At 35.0% G+C, this 24,091-nt stretch overlaps 1 protein-coding gene across 2 annotated transcripts in view; it reads left to right on the forward strand.

Moving 5' to 3' along the window:
* The first annotated feature begins 598 nt into the window (after positions 1–598).
* CFHR5 (complement factor H related 5) overlaps positions 599–24,091 on the forward strand; it is a 50,936-nt gene continuing 27,443 nt past the window's right edge. The window contains exons 1-8 of one of the 2 annotated variants that reach the window (XM_077157302.1): positions 599–730; positions 4,057–4,251; positions 15,804–15,986; positions 18,410–18,586; positions 19,081–19,173; positions 21,178–21,354; positions 22,441–22,623; positions 22,734–22,913. In XM_077157302.1, coding sequence (XP_077013417.1) covers positions 664–730; positions 4,057–4,251; positions 15,804–15,986; positions 18,410–18,586; positions 19,081–19,173; positions 21,178–21,354; positions 22,441–22,623; positions 22,734–22,913 — 1,255 coding nt within the window. In that variant the 5' untranslated portion in view covers positions 599–663. The remainder of the gene's footprint in view (positions 731–4,056; positions 4,252–15,803; positions 15,987–18,409; positions 18,587–19,080; positions 19,174–21,177; positions 21,355–22,440; positions 22,624–22,733; positions 22,914–24,091) is intronic. The other variant, XM_077157303.1, reaches the window with a different exon arrangement.

The following is a 24,091-nucleotide window of genomic DNA, read 5'->3' on the forward strand; positions in this document are numbered from 1 at the left end:
AGCTTTGTCATTGCCTTTTGTGAAGAAGATTCACCAAGCTCTTCACATAGGCGAAATAGTTTTGAAATACAGCTAATTTGAGTAAAATTTGCAGGAATCGTTACTTGGCAAAAATTATTCCTGACTGTATTTTAAAACTGACTACAAAGTTATGAAAACTATTGAAGGAACAGAATTATTAATTATAACAAAACAAAACTAATGCCAGATTTAAGGCATTAATTAAGAGGAATTTTTAACAACTATAAGATTGATGGTGTTGGATTAAAAATCAGGACAGATGACCTGCATTTGCTTGCCTTATGAAAGAAATGACCTCCAGGCTAGGAAAAAGGTAAGAAGGGCTTCATTTCTCCTTTTTAACAGTCCACTTCTCAATATACCAGATTCAGAGACTTGCAATGATTGTAACTACAAAGAAACTGAACAGTTAGCATTTTGCACAAATAAATTTCAGTTTTAGAGTAGTAATGTGAAATCACTGATTAAAGAAAAAACTGTGTGGTTATTTCACACAACCCTCTGTGGACTTTGATATTTACAAAAGAATTTCACTAAACTAGATTCCCGGTAGTCCACTGAAATTCAAAGGCATGCTCATAAATATTAATGAAAACAAAATTCAAAGAAACACCACAATTGCTGAAGCATTTTTAATTATTTATGATTGGGATGCTGCTCTCACTTAACATCATCCTAATCTTATGGGTTTCCACAGTTGGGGGACAAGGTAAGTTGCAAACAGACCTGAATATTTAGTTCCTGTCTCAAATGTATGCAGTTTTGTGTGTATGTGTGTAAGTACACTTTATTTTCTTTTTTTTTTTGGCGTGGGCCGGCACTGGAAATTGAAGTACACTTTTAATAAGAAAATTGGTGAGAAAATTTTGAATGAGTGTTAAAAGTATTACTATATTTTATTGAAATGTTATCTACAATGCATTTATAGGGAAAACAATAAAATAGTTTTTCTTTATTCTCTGAGTTCCAAACTGTGAATAGCCACCAAATAAACAATTTGGAGAATAAAATGATGAAAAACATGCATCTAATGAAGGTCACAGGGTGAAATACCAGTTCAATTCTGCATAAACTTTGCAATCCTCTGACTGGGGAAAGATACCCCCACACTTTTCAGACACCTTCAAAATATTTGAAGGATTTTTTTTCATGGACTTGTTTACTTAAGATATAAAAATCATTACACTCAGGGATTTGCCATTTCAATCTAACTATCACTTGACATAAGTTTATCTCTTTCAAAAAAACAGTTGAATATATCCTTATTTTTGTATGGTCACTAGTAAAATACCAATAAAAAAACTTTTTTTCTGAGTTCTTCAACAAATGTTGAAGGTTAAAGGAAATATTGTTTCCTTCTTAAAATTATGACCATATTTTGGGCGGGCCGCGGTGGCTCAGCGGGCAAAGTGCTTGCCTGCTATGCCGGAGGACCTCGGTTCGATTCCCGGCCCCAGCCCATGTAACAAAAACGGAGAAACAGAATACAATAAAACAAGAAAATGTTTAAAGATGTTTCCCTTTCTTCCTTCCTTCCTTCCTTCTATCCTTCCTTCCTTCTCTCTGTCTTTCCTTTAAAAAAAAAAAAAAAAAAAAAAAAAAAAATTATGACCATATTTTATAATATTTTTAACTATCCTATCTTATTTAATGTTGAAATAAAAAGCCATCATATTCAAATAACTGTAGTTAAGCTCATTAAATTATGTGTATAAATGGAATTTGAATCATTGTACTTTACAGTTTAATTTCCAGAAAGTATGTATTTTACTCTATTGTTACTTTATAGCTCTTATATATCATTGAAGTTTGGACAGTTTCTCTCCAGTCCTGACACAGGGAGAAAATAGGAAAAAATAAAAAAGCTTTCCTTTTAAGATTCACTCTTACAAAAGTTGCAAAAGACTATTTCTATGAACTTGAAGCTCATTCTGTTTTTTTCCCACTTTTAGCAGTGAGATAGCTGATGAGGAGAAAGTACTGTCTCTCCAGTGATAGACATTGCTTAGTGTCAATTAAAAATACCAGATTTCTCTTAATCTCGGTTAAGAGAAAGGCTCTATCTTCACAGCATCCTTATTGAAGGCCTATGTGCATGGGTATATTTTATTTTTCCACCTGTGTTCCTGTTATATATTGAGTGGTTCAAATTTCTGTTAGAGATGGTACTTAAGGAGATATCTAAAGGGGAAAATGCAGAATAAAGCTAAGTATAAAAGTTGTGATCATAGAGTTTTGACAACCCCCAACACAGAAAAAGATATTCAAACTGCAGTCTAGACTCCTAGAAAAAATTACTGAAGTTATTTCTAGAAGTTTTCTCAGTGTTAATTGGCCTATCAGTTTGTATTGCACTAGTGTTTAGGAGACTATTGAGAGACTGCCCAAAAAACAAAAACAACAGACTAAAATAACACTTTTATAAATTGAAAACTCTGCGTGCTTTTAATAGTCAAACATTTGTTGAACAATGTATTATACCTCGTATAGTAACTGCAGGAAAGAAGGTGAAGAGAGAAAGAAAACCTAAATCATGCCTCACTGCAACTTACAGGGTTCTAAGAGGAAAGCAAAGCATGTAAACAAGCAAATAACTTGCAACAACATAGGAAATAAAGTTTTGTTAGAGTTCGGAAACAAGAAATATTATCATCATTTTGAAGCTGGTATTCATATCTGGCACCATGGCTGATGTATAATAGTTGCATGATGAACATTTGCTGAATGCTGTGGGATGAGTTTTGAAAGATGGATAGAAGAAGAATAAACAGAGGATGGTAGAAAAGTTATCCTGGATTTCAAAGATTATGTGGTAACAAAGAATATGTAGGTACCAATGCATGGAAAGCAAGTACTATAGTTTTTTTTTTTAACATGGGCAGACACCGGGAAACGAACCTGGGTCTCCGGCATGGCAGGCGAGAACTCTGCCTCTGAGCCACCATGGCCCGCCCCAAGTACTATAATTTGACTAAAGCAAAGGATATCTGAAAAAGTGCTATGGGAGGTGACACTGCCAGTGTACAAGAGAGTCTTTCTCCCAATATCCTCTCCCAAACTATCTAATGTCCAACGCCAATTTTTAAACAGTTAAATAAGCAACTTCATGTTTTGCAAGATTAAATATAACGGGAATTAATAATTTCAAATATTGTGCAACATTGAACATTACCTGTAGGTATATGAAAAAGAGGAATTCCCCTGGTTAACTAGATTGTGAGATGAATTTCTGCAAATTTCCTCCAAAAGAATGGATAAAAATAAACCTAATCCTTAACAGTAGTACTATATTGAGGAAATAACTTGAGCTAAAAAATGAACTTAACTGTTTTTGCAAAAATAGAGTACAAAGCTGTAATGATTTCACACATTTTCTAAGTTTTAAAATATATTCTCATCCATAGTGTGTGTTTATACACATATTTAGCTCATTAGAATTTCACTGTAATTGTACCTTAGTTGGGCTGTTCTTGGTGATTCTTTGCAGTCTAAATTTTTTACACTGGGGAATATACTAATTTTCTAACAATAAAATATTTTTAAGTGCTGATATTAAAAACACAAATGAACTACTTACCCTTATTCTTACTGTGCTGGAGTAAAAATAGATAGGATAGAGATTTTTGGTGGTGATTCTGATTGTCACTCAGAAGAATAGAAATTGGAAGTTACTTGTGAAGTAAAACACAGCCCTATTTCTCATCCCATTACCAGCACACTACTTTTCCTTACTCTCTGCCTTGGTTCTTAAAGGGTGGTATCTTGAAGGTACCTTAAAACAGTTCATACATAACATGATTCCAAAATGTCAAGTTGGTATTCACTGGGAATGGCTTCTTCAAATACTCCTGTACTCTTTAATTAGTGATCTGTCCTTGTCCCTGACTAATTTGTACCTTGGAAGGTATTTAAGTTAATGGTATGTAAGCTAAACGAAAGGGAAAAAAAAATCATCAAGGAGATTTAAAAAGTCTGATTTAATGGCTCATTAATGTGAAATGTTATTTAATTGTTCAATTTTGTTTTATCTTCCAGTGGAATTTTGTGATTTTCCAGAAATAAACCATGGCATTCTATTTGAACAGAAGAAATATAATCCATCTTTGCAAGTACCTATAGGGAAAATTTTCTACTACTCCTGTGAACACAATTTTGTGTCTCCTAAAAGTTCCTTGTGGACTGGCATAAACTGTACAGAGAAAGGCTGGTCACCAACGCCGAAGTGTCTCAGTGAGTAAATACACAATCTTTGTATGTGGATGAATTATTCAGCAAGTGAAGTTTATGCTAAAAGGGATCACAGGGTCTTGACAGACAATTGCAGGGACCAGAGAAGCCATTTTCAGAAAACTAAATGAAGAATAAATACATGAACTTTCTTGGATTATTTAGAAGTACTATATATTTTGAAATTTTTATTTTAATAACTGATGATTAATATATTTGACTATGAATGTTTCTTTCCTAATTAAGGTTTGACCAGAACGACCATATTTTTCCCTATAAAAGTCTTTTACATACATACTTTGTTTTCAAATGTAGCATTCCCTTGATTATTTCAAGGATCATATAAGGCTTAGTACTTTCACATTCATATTTCCATGACTCACTTATTTGGTCCTTAAAATTGTATCTATATCAATCTTTCAATAAATATGGGGAAAAGACTTAAGTAATTAAGTACTGAAAGAAAAAAAACATTGGAGGCAGAATGATGAGTCAGCAAAGGAGTTGGGTCTTTCTCCTTCTGTAAGACATATTTGAGTTAATTCTCATAATGGATATATTAAGATATTGCTTGCATCTAGAAGTGCCTTATTAACATAAAATATTTTATTATAAATGCATACCCCTGTTCAAGTTTGCTAGCTGCCAGAATGCAACACACCAGAGATGGATTGGCTTTTAATAAAAGGGGATTTATTTTGTTAGTTCTTCAGAGGAAAGTCAGCTAACTTTCAGCTGAGGTTCATTCTTACGTGGGAAGGCACAGGGTGATCTCTGCTGGCCTTCTCTCCAGGCCTCTGGGTTCCAACAACTTTCCCTGGGGTGATTCCTTTCTGCAACTCCAAAGGCCTGGGCTGAGCTGAGTGCTGAGATGAGGTATGCTGAGCTGCTTGGGCTGTGCTACGTTGAGTCTCTCATTTAACCACCAGCCAATTAAATCAAACATCATTCACTGCAGCAGGCACACCTCCTAGCTGACTGCAGATGTAATCAGCAACAGATGAGGGTCACATGCCATCGGCTCATGTCCACAGCAACATATCTAGGCATCTTCACCTGGCCAAGTTGACAATTGAATCTAACTACCACACCCCCAAAGTATGGAATATTAATTTCCATTTATATATATGTGTGTGTGTTATGTATATGAAATACACAAAATACATGTGTGTGTGTATTTGTGAACAAATTAATATTGTACATTCTGAATATGCAATACATTGACATGTTTTAGTATGACCTACCTTATTTTGAGCTTGCTCTTTTATACAATTTCTTAAAGGAAATATATCTATTGTCAAAAGTTAAATATAGATTCTTACCACCTGCCTTTACTGCCATAATTGTGCACTTGTTACTTAGTTCCAATTGTATCTGAGTGGAAGTGCACATCTCAGGATAGTTAGATAGCTTGCCTACCTATGTAAATCAAATACACGTAGAAATGTTACACAAAAATACAGTGAAACAGTTTGAACACAGTACTTTTATATTAAAATAATACCCACTTAATGTTCATGCTAAAGTTATCAAGTCAGTTGACAATAAATGGTTACAAAGCTAAATAATTAAAGTGAAAAGGAGCCCAATATGAGTGAAAGTGTTTAATGACTAAGAAAAGTCTTTGATTTTAATCTTTATATGTTAATATTAAATTTATATGCTTGATTCAATAAGCAGTCAATTTCTACCTTTTTAAAAGTTTGTGCTTCCATTTATTATGAGTGGATTTGAAATTATAAAATAGTTTCCTTTGGAAACTATGATATCATTGATGCTATCTCCCAGACCTGTGTGAACGCTTGCGATGATTCATCTTAGAAAGCCTCGTAAAATTTCATCTAATACTTACACCGTTCAGCATTAACTCAAAATTCTTGGGAACCCTTAAGCAAATTTCTAGAGCTCCTTATTTATATTGCACACTTCTTTGTTACCCTGCCCTATAATTCTATTCACCTTGGTCTCCAGAACTCTCATAACTCTATTCTCAACTGTGGGAGACCATTGGGCTGTACTTGGATGCCCCTTCCCTGAAAGATGTCTGGAAAAAGCCTCTTAACAGAGAGCTGTAGCAGTTTTAGCCCATGTGTGTGCTGGTTTGAAACTATTATGTAGTCTAGAAAAGCTATGTTTTAATCCTGATTTAATCTTGTGGGGCAGTCATTGCTTTTAATCCTGATTCAGTACTGTAGGTTGGAACATTTTGATTAGCTTATCTCCACCCACATGTGACATGCCCAATTGTGGGTGTGACCTTTTGATTAGATGGAGATGTGTCTCCACCCATTCCATATGGGTCTTGATTAGCTTACTGGAATCCTTTAAAAAAGGAAACATCTTGGAGGGGTCCAGAAACTACAGAAATGACAGAAACCTCAGACCTGATAGAGAGAGAGAACAGAACTGACATAGATGCTGACATTCGGAGAACAGAGACACAGATGTTTGGAGATGACTGGAGCCCAACAGACATTGCCATGATATGTTAAGCAAGCCAGAACCTGGAAAGAGCCAAGAGATGCCAAGAGATGAAAGCCAGCCCCAGAGAAGCAAAGTGAGAAATCCCCACAGGAACAGAGACAGAAGGCAATGGAGCCCAGGAGCAAGAGGCCAGCAGGTGTTAGCCATGTGACTACCCAGCTGACAAAGGTGTTCCAAATGCAAAGATCTTTCTTGAATGAAGGTAACCCTTTGTTGTCACCTTGATTTGGACACTTCCACTGCCTTAGAACTGTAAACTTGTAACTTATTAAATTCCTATTTTTTAAAGCCATTCCAGATCTGGTATATTACATTCTGGCAGCATTTAAGAACCTAATATAGATTTTGGTGCCATAGAAGTGAGGTGCTACTGTGGTTTGCAAATACCAAACATGTTGAAACAGCTTTTTTAATGGATAAGGGTAAGACTCTGGAAGAATTGTGAGGAGATTAATAGGAAAGGCCTGAATTTCTTTGAAAAGACTGTTGATAGAAATGTGGACTCTAAAGATACCTCTGATAAGGCTTTACACAGAAATGATGACATGTCATTCCAAACTGGAAAGAAGGCATTCTTTGTAGATGGAAGGCAGAATTGAGAGTGATGAACTTGGATATTTAGCAGAAGAAATTTCCAAACTAAATGTGGGAAAATGCAGTCTTGCTGCTCTTTGAAGCACATGGCAAAATGTGAGAGGACAGAGATAAGTTGAGAACTGAACCTTGGGTACGAAGAAAACAGAACAGAAATTGGTGTTCTGGAAAATTCTGGGCTTCCATAAAGTGAGGCCCCAGCGAATAAGGCCCCCTGTGAGGGTTTAACCAAGCATGGAAGTAGTCAGCCATTCCAGGACAAGAGAGGACGGAGAAGGAATTATCCAGAAAGGATTTGCGGAAAGTCCTTTTGTCTGATGGGTGTGATCCCAGCATATTGCATAGAAAACCAACAAGAGTTTTGTGGGATCTGTATAAAAAGGACCACTGCCAATCTGGACTAAAAGGGACAGAAAAGGAACAAAGTGAAGGAAAAATGTCTTCAGTGGCAGAACCATGGAGGTGTCTGGAGACAGGAAACCTCAGGCCAGGAGAGTGGACTGACCCATACACCTGGAGAGGATGAGTCTGCCCTGGAAGCAGAGGATGGGCCCTCTGCTCCGTTGTTCAGGAAGAATTGTGCCATCTTGGGCCTTGGATGAGGTGGAGCACATAAACCAGGGACTGGGGCAAGCCTGGCTGCCACCCATTGTCCTAGAGGGGTTGAGCATGTGCCCCTGAGATGGCACAGATCCCTGGTCTTGCCCTGAAGCATGGAGAGGAGGAAGCCAAGAAAAAGGTGGTCTCCCAAATGTCCCCCAAGATTTCAATCACCCCAGTGTTTGGAGAGAGCAAAACCAGTGGATAGGCCCTTGGAAAGGGTGAGGTTGATGCTTTCTAAAGCCACAAGGATAAATGACTCTCAGATTTTGAAATCTAATGGATTTTGCTCTGCAGGTTTTGGAACCTCATGGATACAGTGACCCCATGTTCCTTCCAATTTCTCTTCCTGGAAATGGGAATATGTTTTCTTTGGCTGTACCTTCTTTGTACATTGACAGCAGATAACTTATTCTCAGTTTTACAGGTCCAGACTGAGGGGAGAATTTTTTTCCCTTAAAACAAAACATGCCTGTAATGAACTTTGATGATTTTGTATTGATTTTTACTTTTCAAGGCATGGTATTTGTATTGTTACTGAAATGTTTTAAGACTTTGTGATATTTTGATGGAGCAAATGTATTTTGTATATGATAAAGCATGTTTTTTGGGGGGATTCAGAGGGTAGAATGTACTGGCTTGAAAGTATATACCCCAGAAAAGCCATGATATAATCCTGATTCAATCTTGTGGAGGCGGTTCGGAAATGTTTGATTAGATTATCTCTATGGAGATGTGACATGCACAATTGTGGGTGTGATCTTTTGATTAGATGGAGATGTGACTCCACCCATTCCATGTGGGTCTTGATTCATTTACTGGAATCCTTCATGCAGTTATTTTGGAGTATAGTGTACCTCCTCATGGGTGGCAGGCACTTTGTGCCTCACCTTTTGGAGCATGTTGGGAGTTAATCTAGTTATATGTCCAGAAGAAAAGAGGAGTGGTGGAGGTGGGTCATAAAAAGACCTAGAAGTGTCTTTCAAGCCAGTTTCCTCAGGGCATTCCTCTGCAGTGTCATTTGGTGAAACAGGATTAATCATTCCAGACAGAGGAGCAAGAGCTGTTTCCCCATAGGAGGTAGTTACATGCCTCACAGGTATGAAAAGGATAATCTCTTCAGATGGAGGTTGGATGGCTGACTCCTCAGGACGGACTGGAGGTCAGGAAGCCATTTCCTCATGGCAGGCTGGGCCTCAGTTAGTTCTTTCCTCAGGGAAAGCTGGAGATTGGGGAGCTCTTTTCTCAGGGAAGGCTGGAGGTAGGGAAATTATGTCTTTAGGGCAGACTATTAAAAGTTTATCTAGAAAAAACTCAGCACAATCTAGGGTTTCAATGTCTCCACAGCCCTCATTTTCAATCCATATGTCACCATCCCATTTTTCAGGATCCTACTCCTTTCTAATTAATGCCCTCAATTTAATAGCACATATCCTGCAAAGTTGAGACTTCGCTACTTTCACAGTGAGGCTTTGTGTCTGGTTTTCAGAGATATCAAGTCTGCAACCACAGGAAATAATATTTTCTTTCAAGGCAAACATGGTTACTTTTATATTGCTCACGTATGAATTAAATTTCAAATTTGAAGCCTTCAGTTCATCCCTTTCCCTAATAACAGTATCCAGTGTATCTAACAACCATCCAACATCATTATGCCTCTTAATTCCACAACTCTGGAAAGACATCAAAAACTCTCTCACCCAGAGCCTTACCTCATATAACTGTACAATTAGCAGAATCTAATGGTGATATTTTGAATAACTCTTTTGCCAACTCACCCCATGAGCTGTCAGTGTCATCTTGATTATTGGAAACAGAGTCATTAGTGCCTCTGAGTGCAGTCAGAGTAGAAAATATATAATAAAAGCCCAATTTTAAGATTCTTTTTCTCTAGAACCACTTCTGGTACCAAGCTGTATTAGTCAGAGTTCTCTAGAGAAACAGAGCCAACAGTAGATATCTGTAAATATGAGGTGTATAAAAGTGTCTCATGCAACTGTGCAGACGTAAGAGTCCAAAATCTGTAGGACTGGCCACAAGCTGACAGCTCCAACGAAGATCCTCTATGAACTCCTAGGAGAGGCTGGCTGGCTGAAGTGGTAAAAGAGATTGTCTCTTCTAAATACTCCTTAAAAGTCTTCAGGTAATTAGATTGTCACTCATTGCAGAAGACACTCCCTTTAGCCAACTGCAGAAGTTACCAGCCATGGGTTCAACCAACGTGCTCATGATTTAAGTCCATGAAATGTCCTCACAGTAACAGATAGACCAGGGCTTGCTTGACCAGATAACTGGATACCATCACCTGGCCAAGTCGACACATAGACCTTACCATCACAATGTGCTTCGGGATTTTTGGTTTTTGGTTTTTCTCCATTATTTCAGTGACACAGGCCTATGCCACCTGTTTTCCATACATGTATTTTGAACAGTTTTCTACCATTTTTTCCAGTGGGATGATGTACTAATAACAATTGTTCCATCATATTAGGAAATTGAAGTACTTTTGCACTGTTTTTATTGTTGTATTTTTATGTTATCAAATATTGCTCCACATCTTCCAGTTTATAAATTTAAATCTCTAAAAAATAGAAGTCTTCTTAAAGCATCTCAAATTGTAATAGTTGTCTGGTTCCAATTAGGTCATGGACTCTATTAAAAGTGGCTTAAACACAACTAACATTTATAAAAAAACAAAGGAACACATCTATTGATTTCATACCTCAAAAGTCCAGTAGTTGAATAGAGTTCAGGATTTATGTGCTACAATTAGGACACAAATATTTCATTGTTCTCTCCAACTCTTAGAAAAGCTCTCTTCATTTTGTGGGATGATGGCCATTGTCAGTCCAAGAATTGCATTTTAGAAGCTTGCAAACTCAAGGGAAAAAGAATGTCTTCTTAACACCTTTGCCAAGGTATAATCTTAGATGAAACTATTGGAACTATTTGCATAATATGTGCAATCCTGAATGAATCATTGCAACAAGAGGACTTGAGTATTCTAATAGGCCAGGTTTGAGTCAGGGTGAGAAGGAGGCAATCCCCACTTAAACCACATCAACTTGATATTCCATAGAGAAGGTTGTTTGACAGGATATAGGAAAAAAGTATGACAGTATGTTGGGAGGCAAAATCAGATGTTTCTTAATAGTCAGGAAAAATCATAATTCGTGACTTTCACACTTTACTAAGTGAATCTTTAAGTCTCATCAATAGCTGCAAGTCCATTGTCTTCTGAAGCCCCAGTTTATTTTTTTTTTATTTTTTTTTTTTTTAAAGGAAAGACAGAGAGAAGGAAGGAAGGATAGAAGGAAGGAAGGAAGGAAGAAAGGGAAACATTTTTAAACATTTTCTTGTTTTATTGTATTCTGTTTCTCCGTTTTTGTTACATGGGCTGGGGCCGGGAATCGAACCGAGGTCCTCCGGCATAGCAGGCAAGCACTTTGCCCGCTGAGCCACCGCGGCCCGCCCCCCAGTTTATTTTAAATAGAAAGTTTGACAGAAAATTCTTAATTTCCATCTTTTGCATCTGCTCTAGTTGGCTAGCTGCTGGAATGCAATATACCAGAAACGGAATAGCTTTTAAAAGGAGGAATTTAATGAGTTGCTAGTTTACAGTTCTAAGGCCAAGAAAATGTCCCAATCAAAACAAGTCAATAAAATGTCCAATCAAAGGCATCCATCCAGGGAAAAATACCTTGGTTCAAGAAGGCCGATGAAGTTCAGGGTTTCTCTCTCAAGTGAGAAGGCAAATGGTGATCACAGTCAGGGCCCCTCTCTCAGCTGGTAGGACATACGGCAAGTAGGGCGTCATCTGCTAGCGTCTTCTCTCCTGGCTTCAGGTTTCATGAAGCTCCCCGAGAGGCGTTTTCCTTCTTCATCTCCAGAGGTCACTGGCTGGTGGACTCTCTGCTTCGTGGTGCTGCAGCATTCTCTGCTCTCTCTGAGTCTCTCATTCTCCATAATATTTCCTCTTTTATAGGACTTCAAAAACTAATCAAGACCCACTCAAAAGGGTGGAGACATGTCATCCCCTAATCCAGTTTAACAAACACTCTTGACTAAATCACATTATCCAGGGAGATAATCTCATTACAGTTTCAAACATGCAGTATTGACTAGAGATTATTCTACCTTTATGAAATGGGATTTATATTAAAACATGGCTTTTCTTAGGGGGCATGCTTCCTTTCAAACCAGCACAGCATCTTTTATAATTTCCATACATATTTCTAGTACCACAAATTTTTCTATCAACTTATAATACTTAGAGTATATTTTTAAAGAAATTTATCAGAACTAGCAGAGACTATTAAAAGTTATATTGATATGGGCTAGAATCCCTGTTTTTAACAGCCCTTTTGAGGAGAGATGTTTTTAATACTCAACAAACTACAATTAATTACCTGTCTTAATCTTTCTGATTCTTAAATTGCCATAATATGATCTATGGTAACCCCTACAAATTGCCTACTGTATATGTTGTGTAAGACTTCATTAGCCTGTGATAATTCTGTTGCTTTCGGGCACAAAAAAAAAAAATGTCCCAGGGTTAAATTTTACTTGTTCTGATGCAGAACTGGACTCACCCATACCTTCATGGGACCTGGTTCCTTCTAGTAAGTAATGATATCTAGATAGAAAATGGCCAGTATCAGCCTGTTTCAAATTTTAGCACATTGTCTTTATTCGGACACACAAAATAAAATTGTTCAATTTCTCACCAGGATATTAATTCCTTCCATTTATGCCTGTTTCTAAATATTCTGGAAATACAAGATAATATACTGGGGTTACTAGACTAGAAGAGAGAAGTAAGAGTCTCTAAAGTGGAAGGATTCAACAGAGCACTGTGTATCTAAACTTGAGTGGTGAATCAAGACAACCAATGATTGTGGAGAGTCAGCGAAGTCTCACGGCAACTGGAAACCAGCAGTGTTTCTGAAAAAGAATATTTCTGTGTCTATGAGTAAATGATTTCATTTATCTGAGCTAGAGGTACTCACTTGTAAAATGAGATTGTTAAACTAGTAAGTTTCTTCTACTTCTATTTATATAACAATGATTCAAACATTAAGTATTTTTCTTTATTTAAATTCCTAAATTGTTTCTATATGTACATGGAAGCTCTTATTTTCTACCTAGTGTGTTAGATTTTTTTAGAATATTTAGTGGAAAATGTCTCAAAAGGAGGAAAAAAGTGGCAATAGGGGAAAAAGGAAAGACTGGAAATGAAATGGGGGTGAGAAATGAAGAAAGATGAAAAATCAGTTAAGAGAAGTGAGAAAGACGAGTAAGGAAAAAGAATGGAAGATCCAAAACAAGTGTTCTAAACTTTGTTTGTGTCCCAAAAATTAGGTTGTGGAGATACTGATAAAATCACTAATCATTTCATTAAGCATGACATGTATAAATAAATTTGTGGCAATATTAAGGACATTGAAAATAACACACTTAAAAAATGTATTGGCCTTTCTCTTAAAGTTGCTACATTAGAAAGAAGGCACATTTAAAAAATAATCATGCATATCATAACTAATTATCTTATGCCTTTATTGAGATCTGCAAAAGTGAAGAAAACAATGGCTCACATAATATTCTCTTAAATATAGCAAATCAATCTTCAAGGACATCTTTTCATGGTATTAAACTATTTTCAAATTCCACCATGACTTGCTTACAGGAACAGTCTCCTTTGATTTCATTTTCCCACACAGAAATGTCACTACCAGTACCAATAGGCAACATAAAACTGCATATAGTTGCCCAGTTGTATGATGGTCTGGCTTGAAGTTGTTTAGAACAAAATATGTGTAAATCTCATTGCAGTCTTTATAGAATAGTCAGTCTATTATACTCATCCATTCAATTATCAATCAATCTATATGCATAATATAATATAGAGAGACATAATGATTTATCTCTTACAATGATTATTATAGGTGCAGCCAAACAATTTTTTTTCTACTTTATGTTTTACACATCAGTGTTATCACATTGTGAGCTTACGTTAAATAGAACAACACGTAACATTTTCTATAATGTGCTGCATTCTTTTTATATTAGAATTTATGACATTATTTGGTAAAAGAACTTGTTGATGCCATATTTGAAGTTTACTTTCGGTCTTTTCTTGAAATATTAAATATATAGAGATATTTTTATCAGTATTAAACATTATCCTTTTATTCCCAGCAATTAAAGATTAGGAGACACCTGCACCTACTCTACCTGCCAGTTATTTTCCATTTTTGTTGTTGTTGACACACAAGTATATGAAACTTAAAAATATATTTGTAAAAAAGCCTTCAAATGAATAAAGTCTAAAATTCTGAAGTTCCTTGTGTTTCCATGAAATTTCTTATAGGCTTTAAGGATTAAAATCATTTCCAGCATAAATTTCATACTCTTTATTGAAAGGGTCAGAGATCAGAAGTAGTCATATGTTATGCTATATTCATAGGCTATAGTTAAAGTGACATAGTAGTGAAAAGCAAACGCTAAAACACAGATTTATCTAACTCTAAGAAATGGTGCTTTGCACATATTCTTGTTTGGTATTCTATTGGTTTCCTACAGCAACTGTAGTAAATTACACAAACTTGATGATCTAAAATAACACAGTTTATTCTCTTATAAATTATCTTGTAAATTCAGTTCTGGAGGCCAGAAGTCCAAAATCAGTTTCATGGAGTGGAACTCAAGATGCCATGTCGGGCAGGTTTCCTCCAGTGGTTCCAGGGAAGAATTTGTTTCCTTCTTTTTTCCAGCCTCTAGAGACCTTTGCTTCCTTGGTTTCTGGTTTCTTTCTTCATCTTCAGGGCCAACCATTTATTATATTCGAATCTCTTTCTTTATGTTGCTTTGCTTCCCCCATAATATCACATTCTGTCTCACTCTGACTCCTCCTGCATCCCTCTTATAAGGACCATTGCGATTACATCAGACTCACCCAAATAATCCAGAGTAATCTTTCTATTACAAGATCCTTAATTTGATCACATCTACAAGGTCCCCTTTGGTTATGAAAGGCAACATTCACAGTTTCTGGAGATAGGAACATGGCAACTTTGGTGGACCATTCAGCCATTTAGAGCCATTTACAGTAATATGCCACAGCTATATTACAGGAATAGACAGGCTACCTCAGAATAAAAATCTCTGATCTCAAAGGAGCTGTAGTTGAGCTCCTTTTCCATATCTCCATTGCACTGTCTCTATACTACCAGTTCCAAATTCTGAGAGCCAATTGCTTTTCTATTAGCTATTACTATTTACTGTTTGATTCTCCAGCCATGAATTCAAGTGGCATTCCAGTTCTGTTGTAGCACCTGATCTGAGACTCCATGGGAGCTGAATGAATTCTCCAGCTGCTGAGAAGTTCAAATCATTGTGAAGACTTAATAAAAGGGGTCAATTTATTGCAAATCACCCAGATTCCTTTATAGGAAATTAATTAGATTCCTGGATTAGATTTCCCTTGGCATGCTCAAATTCTACTGGAAAGAGTTCTTTCCTCTTTATTTTTGAATTATTTATAATATGCCTTATTTCATATAAAGTTGTTCAGGACAGTGCAAGGGTAGCTCAGTGTTAGATTTCTCACCTGTCACGCAGGAGACACGGGTTCATGTCCCTGACCCTGCACTTCCAAAAAACAAAAAACCTCCATAAAAGTTGTTCAGAATTTTGCATAGTTTCCTGGAATGATATAGATAGCATATTTTTAATGCTATAAGAACTTAGATTGTCAGGATAATTCTAGTTTGTAGTTTCCCTAGCATAGTGCTTGCTTTTTTCAATATTTATTGACAAAGCATGAGAAATTTTAGTAAACAGATGTTCATACTTTCCATATGTTTTTTTTCTTTCAGAAAGATGTTTAAAATCAGATATTACAGTTGAGAATGGGTTTCTTTTTGAAAAAGAATATGCTTATTCTTTAAATGAAGAAATACAATATAAGTGTAAATCAGGATATTCAACAACTGATGGAATGACTACAGGAACAATTAAATGTTTGCAAAATGGATGGTCAACTCAACCAACTTGTATTAGTAAGTAATTGTATATTTTATTATGCAATTTCCTGAACATATTAACATCAAAGTTTACATCAACTACTGTTTTCTTTTCCTGGACTTATGGTACCATATGGAACTTTGTCAAACTCATTTTAAATAAAATATATTAATACAATTTCTAAATATTTCCATGCCAAAGTGATTTAACTTTCAGAGATATGTCTTTCCACTTCTTTATAGGACGTCATTCCCTCATTTCAGTACATTTATTTCCTTGATGAGATGCCACCACTTAAGAAAAGAAGAAAAGTTATTTAGAACGGTTTATAAAGCTTCTGGCACAACTTAAAAACTGAGACATATATGCACTTTATTTCTGCCCCTTTTCAGATTATCAATCTCCTGCATTTGATTTCCCTTTCTTTTAAATAAAAGCTGTGTGCCTAAGTAATAAACTATGTCTCCAGTTACAATGTAAAACAGGAGAAACTTTTCAATCCATAATATGATGCTGCAGAGAGGGAACCAGCCCCAAAACTCCTGCAATTACTGCGAATTTGAGAGACAGGATGGAGAGGTGGACCCTGGTTTCAGAAAATCTTAGACTAATATGAGGAATGACTAACTAATAACATAATTAATATTTGGAAATTGAGTTAAGGGAAGGGTCAAGAAAAAACATTACATTTGAAAGAATTTGAATCTATTTAGGGAGATTTTTTTTTCACTTTTTTAATGAAGACTTTCTAAGATTGATATCATAAACTTACATTGTTTCAGTGTTGCTCAGTAGTATTTTTAGAGAAAAGGTATCCACTTGTGCCTCTTATTTTTTCTTTCAATTTCTCTTCTCATGGGCTCTTAGTAAAGAAGAGGTATACAATGTTTTCTCATAATATCCTCAGTTTATGGACCTCTAAAAGCAAGAGTATATTCTTCAGTTCTGCCAAAATTATGATGAGTTGGCTTTTACAAACGACACCATTCTAAAAGACAAGATTCTTCATGCTAATGTATGCATTTCTTTAGCTAATGAACGCAATTCTCTTTAGTATTGATTGCATTAGTACTAGTAACTGTGTTAAATGAAAATGTACACTAATTCTCAAACACTCAAAATATTATTCCAGGGTCTGAATATATATAGATATCTGTAACTGTCTTTCAATTTATTGACTTATTAAAAGTGAAAATAGCATAATAAAATATGTTGTTTATGAAATTTTTCATTGAATTTGATAAATGTGCAAAGTAATATAATGAGCAAGGAAATATAGTTTGTCATTTTTTAGTAATGATATCATGATAAGTTACCACTGGCTGGTCCTTTTAGATCACTGAAAAATGTGTAATATAACTAAAAATCAATATATTTTTTAAAACGAAATGATGTAGTAGACTACTGCTGATCACAAACATGTGAATGACTTGAAATATAAAAATGAGGTCAAAAGCAACTTACAGAAAATTTTTAAATTATTCTGTGGTGTCTGAAGTCAAGAGAGCGGGGGCATGGGACGCTTTAAGGATGTAGTTAATATTCTATTATTTTACCTGGATAATAGTTACATAGATGTGCTTATTTTGTGATAATTTAACTATATACCTATGATTTTTAAACACTTCTCCATGTATATTATGCTTCAATACATTTTTTAAAATTACACACTTGGGAGACAATCCTCCATAAGTACTTTCGTATTTCTGTACAGCTCAGGCTTTCTGAGCAAACAGCAAGGGCAAAATTGGTTAAAGAATGACTAAATAGCAAGCATGCTTTGAACATTAGTATAGAGCTCCAACAAAAATTAGGGATTTATCTCCCTGCAGCCATGTGTACATATTCCAGAGCAGTGAAAGCCTAGAGAACTTCCTCTCCCCTTCCCAGAGATTCATTTACACTCCACAGCAAAGATCTCTGGGTCAATGTGCCAGCCACCCTATATGACCTCCAAGTTCCATCATTTAGGGGTTCCTCTCCTGTGGTACAAAGCTACTGCATGAGCAGGATGCTATCAGGGTACATCTGCTGGGATTAGGGATTGGGGCTTAGGAAACCATAACTAAGATGCTTTGTAAGTAACAAACTCTGAGTTCTCTGACATGAAAACCTTGCGTTTCCTGTGAGGATATAAATATATATGTATGCATGTATTTGGGCATATGTGATACACATATACATCCACACTAGTATTTATTGGATTGTTATTAGTATATATTATATATCAGATAGATAGATAATGTAACTATATGAATATATATTTATGCATACAAAACATAACCTGTATTTTATGCAAGAGTTGATGTATGCTGAAAATACTTGTTGACTTATTGGTATGATGTGTTCTAAAAGGTATTTTATTTGCTAGTACATGATGATTGCTAGAGGTTTTGTCTGCTTGTAATGCCCTTGAGGAAACATTAGAAATAAAATCTTGATTTTTAATCTGCCTTAGAGTCTTGTGCTATGCCAGCATTTGTTAATGCCAGAAGGAAAGGTAATGCCAGATGGTTTAAGCTCAATGACAAGTTGGACTACGAATGCAATGATGGATATGAAAACAGAGATGGAAACACCACAGACTCCATAGTATGTGGAGAAAATGGCTGGTCCCATTTACCCACCTGCCATGGTAAGTATTTTTCCTTCTGAAAGATAAAACAGTTATGAATGTATTTTTTTGTGTGTGTGTTCCATGCAGAGGCATTTCCTAAGAAACAAGAATCAAAATTCAAGATTTCCCAGATAGCTTTAAAGAGCCAAAGTTAAATATCAATATAAAGACATCTATTTGACAAGCACTTAACAGTTTCAAAATAAGACTTTGTATATGCCCCATGTATTATATTTATGATTAAAATGAAAGTTATTTGCAAGATATCTCAAATTCCAACTGCTAATTAATTCAAAACTAGTCATATGTTATGAAAGTTGTAGTTTGTTACAGCTCCTTCAGCAACTTTAGATATTTTGCTCCTTGGTCCTCTCATTGAACTCTAAACTGTATAAGCTGCTCAAAATGCCTTCAGGTCATCCCAAATCATACCTTCCTTAATAATAGCTGCAGGTTTTATTTCATATGAACTCATTCCTATTACTGCTATAACAAAGTTATTTATTTTACAGTTCTGGAAGACAGAAGTCCCAAATTCAAGCTATCCAAGGCATGTCTTCCTTCTGGAGGCTCTGAGAGAACAAATGTGCCCTTTGCCTTTTCAGGTTCTAGAAGCTCCTAACATTTTTGGTTGAGAGTTGTAGCCTTTTCCTCAAATCACTCTGCCTTCTGCTGCTGTTGTCACATTTTGTACTCTGATTCTGATGTTTTAAAATTAGGCCTATTTTCATCTTTGTGATTATTTTGGGTTCTCCCAGATAATTCAAGATAATCTCTCTATCCCAAGGCCATTAACTTAATCCCATCTACAGAGTCTGGTTTGCAATATTAGGAAATTTGTTCACAGATTTCAGGGATTAGGATGTGGACATCTTTGGGGGTCATTATCTGGTCTATACCATCATATAATATCTATTTATAAATAAAGCAGTTGGAAAACTCTACATCAGCCAGAACCAATAATTTTCAACAGCATTTTTTTTTTACAATTGGATAAGGAAAAGAATTTAAACCAAACAAGAATCATCATGCAAAATGTTAGAGTACAAAACAAGGATACAGAGGTAAAAATATTATAGAAACTAAGTGAGTTGCATTCCAGTGTGATCTGTTCAAATAAACTGATAGTAACTCATTAAACTGATATTAACCATACATAGAGCTAGCTAGTTTAATATTCTGAGATGATTTTAATTGTATTATTTTATAATTTATGCTTGAGTTTTGAGAGTATTCATTCTGCCTTGAGTGTCATTTACATATTTTCACATGAATTTCAATATTTAATTTTATAAACTAATAATGACAAATTACATGAGAAAAAATACACATATATCTATGCATATCCATTTCTAATTGAATCAGAAGATATTCATAATGTGTTAGTTTTTATAACCATATTAGTAACATTATTGAACATAATGGAAAGATTCAGAAAACATAAACTACAATTAGCCATGTGTTTTTTAAAAAGTCTTTGAAATTTATTTCCTCATTTGTAAAATTTATTAGATAAATCTTGTTTGGGTGTTTCAGATAATGTACTTTTTAAACATTATTACCATTTTTATGAAAAATATAATTATGTTGCTGTTCTAGTTTGCTAGCTGCCAGAATGCAATATACCAGAAATAGAATGACTTTTAAAAAAGGGAATTTAATAAGTTGCTAGTTTATAGTTCTAAGGCCGAGAAAATGTCCCAATTAAAACAAGTCTGTAGAAATGTCCAATCAAAGGCATCCAAACAGGGAAAGACACCTTGGTTCAAGAAGGCCGATGAAGTTCAGGGTTTCTCAAGTGAGAAGACACATGGTGAACACAGTCAGGGCTTCTCTCTCACCTGGAAGGGCACATGGCGAACACAGCATCATCTGCTAGCTTTCTCTCCTGGCTTCAGGTTTCATGAAGCTCCCCGGGAGGCATTTTCCTTCTTCATCTCCAAAGGTCACTGGCTCGTGGACTCTCTGCTTCATGGTGCTGCAGCAGTCTCTGCTCTCTCTGAATCTCCTTCGTTCTCCAAAATGTCCTCTTTTATAGGACTGCAGACACTTATCAAGACCCACCCAAATGGGTGGATACATGTCGTCACCTAATTCAGCTTAACAACCACTCTTGATTAAATCACATCTCCAGGGAGATGATCTGATTACAGTTTCAAACATACAGTATTGAATAGGGATTATTCTGCCTTTATGAAATGGGATTTAGATTAAAACATGGTTTTTCTAAGGGATATACATCCTTTCAAACCAGCACAGTTGCATTTTGATTTTTCATTTTAAGAATGATTTACTTGTGTTGAATATGACAGACTTTCATATTCTTTTTTTATAAACAAATAATTAATAAATATCTATCCAAATTAAATAATTCTCCTTTCCAAATAACATCTCAGGTTATGCCTAGTTTAATCCTAAAGAGGTCCTTATACAAAGTCATTGGTAGCAAATAATAAATTCATATGATTTTTAGAAGTAAAGGTGTATTTTATAACCCTGTATATTTTCAGCCCCCTGCATTTCATTTTTATTTAACATGTATTGAATTTATTTTTGCAATGAAAATTTCATATTAACATATGTTCATTTACTTTAATTTCATTTTTTAGAAATAGAATGTCCTGTTCCACTTTTAGAGGAAACTGTAAATGCCCATCCAAAACAAGAGAAATATAGAGTTGGAGATGTGTTGAAATTTTCCTGCAGACAAAGACTTATAAGAGTTGGACCAGATTCAATCCAGTGCTATCAATTTGGATGGTCACCTAATTTCCCAACATGTAAAGGTCAATATTATCTTACAGTTAATGAAATAAGAATTATATTTTATACCACTGGCTATGTATTGCATTTGTAATATGATGTAGCACAGAAAAAAATGGCAAAAGCAGTATTTTAACTGGTAATATGGAAGGATATATGGTGATTAGAAATTGATTTGCATAAATCATTCATTTCCTAAATGAAGGAGTAATTCTGTCTCTGTATTTTGAAATATATAATAGGATTTTATAGTTCAAATATAGTAGCTGGGATTAAGAGGCATTAGTTTTGCTCCAAACCGATATCAATGCAAATGTTAGACTTTTAAAAAATACAGTATGGACCTTAGCATCGTACATGTGGGTTATTCAATATAAAACAATGAAGATTTATTATTGACTTCAGATGATATCATTTTCATCAATTTTTTTGAACACATGATTTTAGATATCCCTAGACATTCATAAAAACTATAACTATACTTTGTATATCATGCCACATATTTAATAATTTAACATTTATATAGAATCTAGATTATTGAACATACTTTAAAATCTTTAAGAGTACAACCAATTTCCTGGTTATAATAAACAACCTATAAAATATTTGGAGAGGTGCAAGCAGAATATTTTAATATATAAAGGTTGCAAGATTATACTAAAAAAATTATTGTTAATCTAGGTGAAATGTAAAAAGATATTTTGTGTATGTAGGAAAGTGCCCTTATTTATTAGAAAGGTATTCTGAAGAAATTAAGAGTGAAGCATCACCATGTTTATCATTTACTTTTAATTACTTCACAAAAGATTAAGTAAAGCAAAAAGTCAAAATATTGACAATTTTTATATTTAGGTAATTAGAATATCAGCATTCTTAAGGCATACTCTTTGTTTTTGTTAGTTTAAAATTGTCCATAATAAAAAGTCAATGTTTGAGAAAAAGAATTAAGTCAATACCCTGTGTACACAATAAAAAAAGACCTGAAAAAAATAGGAATGTAATAGCAATGTGATTTAATTCTAGGTCCACCAAAATGGTAGCTCCATATTTTGTTGGTTTTATCATTTTAAGACCATTTAACCATTATTTACTCAGTTTCTCTATAATAGGGCAAGTACAATCATGTGGCCCGCCTCCTCAACTCCCCAGTGGTAAAGTTAAGTTGATAAGGAAAGAAGAATATAAACACAGTGAAGTGGTGGAATATGATTGTAATCCTAGTTTCCTGATGAAAGGACCTAAGAAAATACAATGTATGGATGGAGAATGGACGGCTTTGCCCACTTGTGTTGGTAAGTCCATATAATATTCAAACATGAACACTTACTTTAATTTGCACTCATGTATAAATACATATGTATTAGGTTTAAAACATTTTAAAGATTTTTTTTATTAAACTTAGAACAAGTGAAAACATGTGGAGATATACCTAAACTCAACCACGGCTCTGTCCTGACTTCTTCTCCTCCCTATCGCCATGGAGATTCACTGGAGCTGAATTGCACAAATGCATATACGATGATTGGAAATAAAATAATTACCTGTCTTAGTGGAGTGTGGACTCAGCTTCCTAAGTGCATTGGTAAGAAAACACTTCTCAATTTGGTCCTTGATATTTATGCATTACAACTTTTTAATGAATGAATATATTTATATCAGTAAATGCTGGTGCCCATCAGGCATTAAGTTGTTACAGTTAAGAAATGTATTAAGGCCAAATAATATTTGATCTAAATAAACTAAGTTATGAAAGATTTCCTTTGGCCTAGGAGCACTGTGAAAAATTACTGAGACACTGAGGGTGCTATGAACAAAGAAATTTCGGAAATTTGCTTTAAGATAATCCCAGACTGTCTTTTCCAGGTATATATCACTCCCCGCCATGACAATGTAAAGGAGTTATGCAGAACTGATTTTCCTTAGTTCCTGGACATGCCATGTTCTTTTAAATCTCTACGCCTTTTCTTGTGCTTGGCTCACTACTTGGAACGTTTTCCTGCATTATTGATTACAGATGAATCTTCTATTCAAGACTCACCTCTAAAGTTAACTCTTCTCTGAAAACTTTCTTGGTTCATTTTCAACAACCCATGCCCCCTTCTCAAAACTCCAGTAGAATATGTTCTCTCCACTGTACTATCTGTATATACATTGATTAGATCACTTATCACATTGTCTTGCAATAAATAGATATCTTTTTTCCCATTTAGACTGTATCTGGTCAGCAGGGGCTGTTTACATGGACCCAATACCTAATTCAGTGCCTTAAGATTTAGAACATTAATATTTTTTTTGTCAATAGCTTTCAGAATTATTTTTGGTTGCCATTACACAGGCTCCTCACCCAGAGTTTGGTCTATTTGGTGTCAGTTTTCTCCTGCATCAGACATTTGCATGCTCTGCCTTCTGTTGTTCATACGGTCTTGGGGTAGACATAGGTATTCTGTATAGGTATATAGGCTTTTCATAACCTTTTAGCTGAATTAATGTCTCTCAGCCCATCCCTATGTCTTTCTTCCTCAACCAAAATCATTTCTAGACCCAGAGAAGTTCTAGATGAAAAGACATAGCTGAGATCCTTTGATTCAATTTTGTTTTAAAAGTGTAGAGAAAAGTTAAAAGAATGCAAAACACTCATGATTTCACTATCCAAAATTAAACATTTTTTAATGTTATTTGTTTCAAATATTTAATTTTAGTAATAAAATAAATCATTGAAGTTAAAACACCAAAGGAAAAATAGAAATATCCATTCCCCTC

The sequence above is a fragment of the Tamandua tetradactyla genome, chromosome 4 (assembly GCF_023851605.1).
Source record: "Tamandua tetradactyla isolate mTamTet1 chromosome 4, mTamTet1.pri, whole genome shotgun sequence".
NCBI lineage: Eukaryota > Metazoa > Chordata > Mammalia > Pilosa > Myrmecophagidae > Tamandua > Tamandua tetradactyla.